We start from the raw sequence: 9845 nt of genomic DNA, 5'->3' as shown, positions 1-9845 counted from the left end.
ATGAAATCAAATTAATTAATACAAATGGGTTAATGTAAAATGAAGAATAATTATTTAAATTAACAAATTATTAATATTGCTTTTTACATACATTTTAAATAAAAACAAAATTTATACTAAAATCAATCACCATTCTTTCAGTAAATTAATCAATCCGTCTATCCACAAATTTTAAAAAAATTTTGCAAAAGATTTCTACTTTATTAATCAAAACAAAAAATAATTTTAGCCTTAATATTTTAAAAATCAATGCTAAAAAAATTATAAAATGCATGATAAAGGAGAGTTTATTTTTTGTTAGTAAGCAATATTTTGGATTACAGCTAAAAGCATAATTACAAGAAATGTAAGGTTAGTTAAGCCTTTTAATGTACAAGGAAATGTAATGTAATCAAGCTATTTTATAATGTGAATTAGAGGTAATAATCGTTTTCCCCAGCTCTCAATTTCTAAATGAACACTTTTGTTAGTTTACTTTTGATTGAAATTATGGTAATTATATGTAAATTAATAGAGCTATAAAGCAATCAAAATTATTACTGAGAGAGATGTCAATTAAAATGTGGTTAATAATTTCAGCAAAAACATTAAAACAGTAAAAATTTAGATAGGCAAAATAAAAATATGCAGCTAAATTTTTTGATCAAATATGATAGGTTTTAAATTAGATTGATTTGGCAATACGCAAGCAAACAAGAGCTATTTTCTTTTGGTTTATCTCAATTTATATTCTAACTTTAATTCGTAAAAATATAATAAATTATTTCAAAAAAAAAATTAAATCAAGAATTTTGCTCAAATTAAAAAATGTACAAACTCACTATTGCTCTCTTTGCCATCTTAGCTGTTTGCACTGCTGTTAATACCAAGTGCAGTGACTTAGAAAGAACCAACTAATTCTGCAGCATGATTTACAAGCCTGTTTGTGGTATCACAGTTTCTAAAGAAAACTCCAACAAAACCAACAAGGTTACTTTCCCTAATAGATGTCATGCTTGCAAGAGCTCAGAAACTCTTTTCTTCGCTGAAGGTGCTTGCAACTCCTATCCTGAAAATGCCGTCTTCTGCCACCCCGATGCTGTCAATAACAAGATGTGTACCAAGGAATACATCCCCGTTTGTGGTATCTATGAAAAGACCGTCAATTGCATCAAGGCTCCTTGCGGTGAAACTTATCCTAACAAATGCCATGCATGCATTTCTGGAAAATCATCTTACTTCGTCCCCGGAAACTGCAACAGTGAATGAAATTTATATAAATAATGATAACAATATAAAAAATTTGAACTGTATTTATATAAATAACAAAAATTAAATAAGATTATATTTTTTTTTAGCATTTTAAAATCAAAACAAACAAATAAAATTAATAGCTTAGAATTTTTTTATCAACTTTAATTTTCTTTCTAATAAAATAAGTATTGTAATTACTATTTGGTATTTGGCTTCACAATTCCTTTCTTCTTTTATTTTTTATGATTTAGGAGATCCAATAAATAGTTCTAATCAAGATACAAATTTGTGAATAAATGTTATTAAAGCTTAGGCAAATATAAAAATTTTGATTTAGATTGAGTGTCTAATTGTAAAATTGGGGAAAAAACAAAATTATCTATGATTTGGATGGGATTATTAATTCTATCAGAATTATATCAAAAGAAACAGTCAGAAAAATTTTGATGATTTTTAATAATAAATAAATTATCCAGAATTAATTGAAATGATTTTTGAAGCGTAATAAAGATATAATGTACAACTAGCTTACAAGAAGTTATTTAAAAATATCTAAATTTGTTAATATCGTTTTGCGTTAAATTTTTTTCATTTTTTTAAAAAATTATTGGAGAATAATTTATTAATTCATTCATTTTGATTTAATAAATATTAAAAATTATATAATTTAAATACTGTTTATTTATGATAAAAATTTAACTAAACTTACTTCTACATTAATAAAAATATCCAAAATTCTTTAATTTCAATAATTTTAGAGGTGTTTAATATCAATTCATTATCTATTTAAAATTTGCTTTATTAGGATAACTTAAAATTGTATTTTTAAATATAAAATACCCTTTTTTAAAAAATAAATTTTGATATCTAAACTAAATATAAGCTGATTTATTTGTTAGTTTTAAATAAATAAAATATTATGAAAAGAAAGAAACATAAATTTGATTTGTTGAATGCACATTTTTATTTTTTACTTGTAAATAACAAGTAAATCTACATTTTTTACATTTTTGAAGAATTACTTCTGTTTTGGTATAAATCTTTGAAAAAACAAATTAAATAAGCAATTTTATGCAAATAATTACTTAAATTTTGATAAGATACTTTATTTGTTCATAGCGGTATTTAAAATGAATTTTGTTTGTGTTTGTTTTAAATAAAATTGATAATTATAAAATATGAATTTGATAGAGTTTAGCATATATATTTATAAATTAACATGAATTGACAATCAAAAAACAAATATTTATTCTTTTGTTGCTTGTTTGTTTTTTTGTTTATTTATATTTTTATAGAATTTTATATATAATTTTCTCAAGAAACTTATAAAATCTATTTCAGAATTTATTTATTTATATATTTTATATAATATTTATACTTACTTATATATTCTTTTCTTCAAAGTTATCAGAATACCAAGAATAAAATGAAGTAAATAGCTGAGAACAGTAAAACCATAGAGTTGCTCTTGGGTTAAACTGACAATCCATCATCATTTTCTAATTATGATTTTTTGACCTTTCCCGGGCAATCGTATTGGATCAAGGCTTGGGCATTATTGAATTCTTGGTAGCAAGGAATACAGACTTAAACATCAGTGATATTTACTGGCTTGTAGCTGTATTAGCAAACGGAACAGTTTCCATTTTGGTAACTTGCACAACCTTAAGGAATAGAGATACATTTGTTGTCCTTCAAATAGTATTGCTTTCCATCCTAAATACATCTCTTGCAAGTAGTGTCTTCCTATTCAGCGCAATTTTCGATACTGTTAGGTTAGCAAGCACTATTGTCATTACTTAAATGGTAATTTTCAGCACAGACAACACATAACTGTGAATCTGAGCCATCATTATTTTTATTTTGTTTTTAGCTCAAGCAGTTATCAATTTACTTTATTTAATCTTCTGATTTAATAGGAAGGCATTCGTTATTTACGCTTAAATAGTAGTGAGAAGAGCATTAAATAGTTTAAATTTGATTGTCTATTTATTTGCAGCTAACAGCATTTTGATCAGAGCAACGAAGACATTTTTAGGTTTATCCATCATCAAATTGGTAGAAATCCTAGGAGCTAATCTTTCTTTATAATTTTGGAATACTATCATCAGTGAAGCAATCATTGCAAGCACCTTTAAACTTGTCATCGCTGATATTTAAAGCCTTTTTTTAATTTTAGAATTGTTTAATAGAATAATTGTGGAAAATCAAATAGAAAAAATATTTGAAATTGAAAATTAAATTTGTTTGTTTGTTTGCTTTTTTTGTCTTTTTGACTGTAAGTAAGTAAGTTTAAATTTGTATTTATTTATTCATTTATTAAATAGTAAATCTTAATAAAATTTTACAATTTTTTATCTAAGAGAGGCAAAACTCTTGCATTACTTAGTGTTTATTTGGCACCAAGTATCAGGATTAGGAACATCGCTGTAAGATTTGACAATACCCTCTTTGACTAAGCCATCAACTTCATCGATAGTGATTTATAAGGAGTAGCTATCAGCGTAGGGAATATCGAATTAAGAGCCGACCTTACATAAAGTGGGAATGTAAGCATTAAGCTTATCATTGTATTAACAGAGGATAGAATTTTTAGCTAAAGTATCGCAAGAAACACATTTGTTATCTTTCAAAGCATAACCATATAAGCAGGTTTTATTTATTACATTTCCATCCTTTAATTCGCAGTCAATAGCACCTTCTCCGCAAATGAAAGCTTAGTTATTGTTTACAGTCTTAATAGAATAAGTAAAGGTTTGGTTGAGGAGATCATTTTGGGTAACATAAGAAGCACTCCAGTTAATTTAATTGAAGCTATTTCCAGAGCAAACTAATTTAATGCTACTTCTTTGAGAATCTGATGGCTTGTTAATCAAGAGAGAATCAATATTACATTAGTCACAAGTGTTTTTATCAGAGTTGTAGAAGAATCCAGATGAGCAGATATCGCATTAAATGTGACTGGTGAGAGAGTCAGAAACAGAGCATTACTAGCAATTATCCATACACTTTTGGCAGACCATAAGAGTTGAATCTTTAAGGGCATCTTAGTTTTTAGAGCTAACTTAGACAGTTCCAGCAGGGCAGGTTTTACATAAGCCTTTATAAGTGCAATCGCTGCAAACTTTAGATTCTTATTTTTCGTATTTATCGTTATTGAAGAAGACAATGTCGGCTTTGCATTATTCAGTGCAGCTAAAATGTGAATCAAAGTAAAATCCAGCCTTGCATTTGGAGCAAGAAACAGTGGTAGAGGTTCTATCTATCTTATCACAATTTTGAATTTTCTTACATACGCTACCTATTTCTGCAACAACTCCATCGCTTGATGAAGAATCAACGCATTCATCAGCTCTGATAGCTAAGTATTATTGATAGATTTTCATTTCTTCGATGTTCTTTTGTTGTTGAGTCTTCAAAGTGGAATTACTAATATCACTTAATACTTATTGAATGACGGGATCTTTTAAGAAGTTTTAGTTGGCGATAGTACAAGACTTAACACCATTACCGCAAGAGACACACTTTCCGTTGAATAGGACGTAACCACTAACGCAGCTTGTGCAGCTTCCATCTTTAAAATTAGGGCAAGAAGCGCATCCACCAAAAACAGGGTCAGAAGGATCATTATATTTATATTAGCAGTATGTACAACGCTAGAAGGAATCACTGTTTTACTAAATATAGCGGTTATACTTGTTACCGATGTAAGAGCAAAAAGTGGATAAATCTTCAGGCTTGGTCATCTATGCAAAGCATATAGGCAAGAGCATAGAAAAAGCAATCAAAGCTATTATAATAGTAGTTTTCATACTTGTTTTGTTTATTTGATATTTAGTTATTCTAATCTTAATTTGATTAATTAATTTATTAATTATGGATTTATCATAAATACGATTAGAAGGATTTTAATCTTCTCTGCATGTATTACTTTATCATTCAAACTATTTATTAATCTATTTATTTATTTATTAGCTTATCCTTTATGATTTATTATCTCACAATTACAGAAAAACAAATTAATAAATATTTTCTTCCAAATTCATAGGAACAAGCGTTTGATAACCATCAATTACCTCGAAGATTATTTGATTTTGGTGTGTAGTGCATGATGCGAAATACTATGAATAAAGGGATAAGCAAACAAACAAACAAACAAACAAACAAACAAACAAGATAATTTAATAATGAATACATTTTAATTAATCATTTATTTTATAATGAGAATTTAAATTTTTTGAAAGTAAATCTACTTTTTACTTGTCAAAATACTCAATTGATTTTATTTATCAAACTCACTTTTTGTCTAATATGAATGAATTAACACATTAAGTAATCACACGAACTAGTATATTCTTTTTTCCATCTAATTATAGATTGAAGTATAAATTATGTCCATACAATCAATCGATTTTTTAAATTTCATAATAAACTTTGATTAACCTTCCATTAATTTTTTTAATTCTGAGAATTTCTTCCCATAAAATACTCATGGAGAGCCAAAATAAGATTTTACCATGATTTCTAAAGCTTTTTAGTTGTTTCTATCTAGTTAATCTTTATTATGAAATAAATGCTCCTTTTGTGATAAAATTGGCCCAAAATAGTTAAATAAATAAAATTACACATATGATTTGTGACTAAAATTATTAAAAAGTTTTGAATTTAAATAAGGAAAAAGTTCAAAGAAACACATTGAACAATCATACAAAGCATTTTTTCCTGATCTGATTTAATTGAGTTTTGATTCATCAAGTCTCAAACAATCAGAACTTGATAGCAAAAGAGTAAATAAAGAAAGACACTATAACTTTACTTTATAATAGACAGACAACATAGTCAAATTTAATTTACTCTTTTTTTCATAAGAGCAATTTTTAATTCTGGAATGTAAATAAATAAATAAACAAATAAAATTGAAGGACATAGAAAATTAGTAATATCAATCCTTTAATGTTTAAAAATTAATTCATTTATTTATCCTTTTTGTTAAATATAATTTGCTTAAATTTGTATTTATTGTTGCGCTTCAAAATAAATTCCTAAACCTTAAAAGAAATTTAAGTAAATAAAATAAATTTTCTACCGTTTTCTATTAATAAAAACATAGTAAATTTTATAAAAAATAATTTGATATTTAGAAATACTCAAAATAAGTTCTAAACGCTATTTCAATTTCAAAGTTCAAAAATCAATCAAAAATAAAGATTTTTATTTTGCTACCACAGAGTGCAAAATTAATTAATTATCTCTATTAGCTTAAACAAATCTGATAGATTTTAAAATTTAGTTTTATCATTTTACTTTTGAATATAGTTTTATTTAGATATTTTTAATACAAAATATTAGATAAATACCTTCTTTTCTCTTTAATTTAATAAAATTTCCTTAAAAATATATCTTTTTATTAAGATTAACATTTATTTTCTTACCTTTATTATTCATTCAGCTTTCTGAATTAATTATGAACTATTCTTTCGTATTTTAGTTATTAATTTTTTTCTATTAAAATAGAAGTCATTTGGTGATTCAACTACATATATACTTTTCTAAATTGAATATAAATTATAAATTCAATTTAATTTTTCATTAACTCATCCAATCAATATTATTCATTGTTAAACAACTTTTCGAATATTCACTAAATTCATTTAACATGTTAAAAAAATAAATTGGGTACTAAACAGAGTTGCTTAGATACTTTTTGGTATCTGAAAAAAGTTCTGAAACCGATACAAAATATTGGTATTGAGTATTTATTTTTTTTACCTAAAAGTATCGAGTATCTGAAAAATTTTTAAATTCTAGCTCGATAGTTTTCGAATAATAATAACCTTTTTAATTTTTAATGGATAAATTATGTACAAATTAAATTAAATAAAATTAACTTAATTAAATTTCAGTATATAAATTTATTTTTTTATTTTATTCTTAAATATCTATACATATATAAAAAAGACAAAATAAACAAACAAAACATATTTATATATATTTTAGGTTAAATTATATATTACTAAATATTATATTATAATACATATTATATATGTTCGTTCTATTATTATTCAAATATTTAATATTTATTCATCTTTTTCACCACTTCTTTATCAATAGAAACTTATTTTAATGACAATTAATTTTTTTGATTTAAGACACTTGCTTTTTACTTTCAATTATTAAGATTTATCAATAAATTTGGAACTTTTATTTTTATTAAATTAAAAAAAATTAATAAATAAAATTAAATAAAAAAAAACATCTGGCATAAGAGTTTTTTTGTTATAAACTCATTTTTTAAAGTAAAAATATCACAATCTAAGACAAATAAACTGTTTTTACCTAAGATAAAGTGTCAAATTTGAGAGATTAGTACAATTTGCTAAAGCAGAACCTAAGCCTGATGCACCTTTTGCACCAATTTTATTGCCACTTTTTAAATATTGAAGAAAAAATATAATATTAAATAGTTATTTAGAAGAAAAAAACGAAGAAAAAATATGAAACAATAAGAAATGAATAAATAAATAAAAAAATAAATAAATAATAGTAAATGTTGAAAATAAAAAATGAAGAAAGATAGCAGTAAAAAACAACACAGGAACCATAAAAATGAAAAAGAAAAGTAAATCAAATTAAAACCTATAAACAGGTTAAAAGAGTTATTTTATTTTAAATTCATTTTTATAGCTAAAAATATAACAATCCTAAACAAATAAACTGTTTTTACCTAAGTTAAAGTGTTAAATTTGAGAGATGAGTGCAATTTGCTAAACCAGAGCCTAAGCCTGATGCACCTTAATCGCCAATTCCATTTGAACTTTTTAAATATTGAAGAAAAAATATAAAATTAGTTAATTATTTAGAAGGAAAAAATAAATAAAAAATATGAATTAATAAGAAATGAATTAATAAATAATAAAAGCAAACGTTGAAAATAAAAAATGAAGAAAGATAATAGAAAAAGCAACATAATTACAATAAAAAAGAAAAAGAAAAGTAAATCAAATTAAAACCTATAAACAGGTTAAAAGAGTTATTTTATTTTAAATTCATTTTTATAGCTAAAAATATCACAATCCTAAGCAAATAAACTGTTTTTACTTAAGATTAAGTGTCAAATTTGAGAGATTAGTGCAATTTCCTAAACGAAAACCTAAGCCTGACGCACCTAAATCACCAATATAATTTTTACTTTTTAAATATGAAGAAAAATATAAAATCAATTTGTTATTTAGAATGAAAAAAAAATAAAAAATATGAAATAATATTAAATAAATAAATAAATAAAAGCAAATGTTGAAAATAAAAAAATGAAGAAAGATAATAGAAAAAACAACACAATTACAATAAAAAAGAAAAAGAAAATTTAATCAAATAAAAAGCTAATAAACAAGTTAAAAGAGCTTTTTCTTTTAAATTCATTTTTATAGCTAAAAAGATCACAATCCTAAACAAATAAACTGTTTTTACTTAAGACTAAGTGTCAAATTTGAGAGATTAGTGCAATTTACTAAACCAGAACCTAAGCCTGATGCACCTGTTGCACCAATATAATTTTTACTTTTTAAATATTGAAGAAAATATAATATTAATTAGTTATTTAGAAAGGAAAAATGAAGAAAAATATTAAATAATAAGACATGAATAAAAAATATAAATTATAAGAAATGAATGAATGAATAAATAAATAAATAAATAACCAAACAAACAAATAAATAAAAGCAAATGTTGAAAATATAAAAATGAAGAAAGATGATAGAAAAAACAACACAATTATAATAAAAAAGAAAAAGAAAAGTAAATTAAATAAAAAGATAAAAAACAAGTTAAAAGAGCTCTCTCTATTGTTTTTAATTCATTTTTATAGCTAAAAATATCACAATCTTAATCAAAAAAACTGTTTTTACTCAAAATAAATTGTCAAATTTGAGAGGTTAGTGCAAATTGTTAAGCTAGAAACTAAATTTAATGCATGTTAATCATCAAACATATTATCACTATTTAAATATTGAAGAAAAAATATAAGATTAATTATTTATTTAGAAGAAAAAAATGAAGAAAACATATGAAATTATAAGAAATGAATACATAAATACCGTAAAACCTCGTTAAAAAAAATGAATGAGTTGTAGGTAAGAGCTTTAAAATTTTCGAAAATGAAAACCTCGATAAATCGAAAATGTTTTGAATTTTCTGGTTGCGAGTTAAAGAGATTTTACGAATAATAAAAGCAAATGTAGAAAATAAAAAAATGAAGATATATAATAAAGTAGAAAAAACAATAAAAATGAAAAAGAAAATAAAATAAAGTGCTAATAAACAAGTTAAAAGAGCTAGCTATATTGTTTTAAATTCATTTTTATAGCTAAAAATATCACAATCCAAAACAAATAAACTATTTTTACCCAAGGTGAAGTGTCAAATTTGAGAGATTAGTGCAATTTGCTAAACCATGACATAAGCCTGCTACATCTATTGCACCATTAAAACCGATACTTTTTAAATATTGAAGAAAAAATAATAAACTAATTAATTATTTAAAAGGAAAAAATGAAGAAAAAATATGAAATAATAAGAAATGAATAAATAAATAATAAAAGCAATTATTTAAAATA

General features: G+C 23.8%; 3 protein-coding genes across 3 annotated transcripts; 1 reads left to right on the top strand and 2 right to left on the bottom strand. All coding sequences in view use genetic code 6, as the record gives it.

Annotated features, from left to right (window-relative positions):
• Window positions 1-807: 807 nt before the first annotated feature.
• Window positions 808-1248, top strand: TTHERM_00594310 (kazal-type proteinase inhibitor 1; the record flags this gene model as incomplete). Its single annotated transcript, XM_001011691.1, has 1 exon — window positions 808-1248. One exon carries the CDS (start codon window positions 808-810, stop codon window positions 1246-1248), a length of 441 nt encoding a protein of 146 aa, XP_001011691.1.
• Window positions 1249-2640: 1392 nt separating this feature from the next.
• On the bottom strand, window positions 2641-5135 carry TTHERM_00594300 (transmembrane protein, putative; the record flags this gene model as incomplete). The annotated part of the gene is made up of 2 exons (XM_001011690.3): window positions 3582-5135; window positions 2641-3396 (listed from the first exon to the last, which is right to left on the bottom strand). The coding sequence occupies exons 1-2, from the start codon at window positions 5043-5045 to the stop codon at window positions 2641-2643; spliced, it is 2220 nt and encodes a 739-aa protein (XP_001011690.1). The 5' UTR covers window positions 5046-5135.
• Window positions 5136-7337: 2202 nt separating this feature from the next.
• Window positions 7338-8283, bottom strand: TTHERM_000594299 (transmembrane protein, putative; the record flags this gene model as incomplete). Its single annotated transcript, XM_012796426.1, has 3 exons — window positions 7338-7431; window positions 7570-7659; window positions 7958-8283. 3 exons carry the CDS (start codon window positions 8281-8283, stop codon window positions 7338-7340), a joined length of 510 nt encoding a protein of 169 aa, XP_012651880.1.
• Window positions 8284-9845: the final 1562 nt, after the last annotated feature.

Source organism: Tetrahymena thermophila (assembly GCF_000189635.1).
Source record: "Tetrahymena thermophila SB210 genomic scaffold scf_8254731, whole genome shotgun sequence".
In the NCBI taxonomy this organism is placed as follows: Eukaryota; Ciliophora; class Oligohymenophorea; order Hymenostomatida; family Tetrahymenidae; genus Tetrahymena; species Tetrahymena thermophila.
Note: the sequence above shows the minus strand (reverse complement) of the source record. Positions and strands in the feature narration are given on the sequence as shown.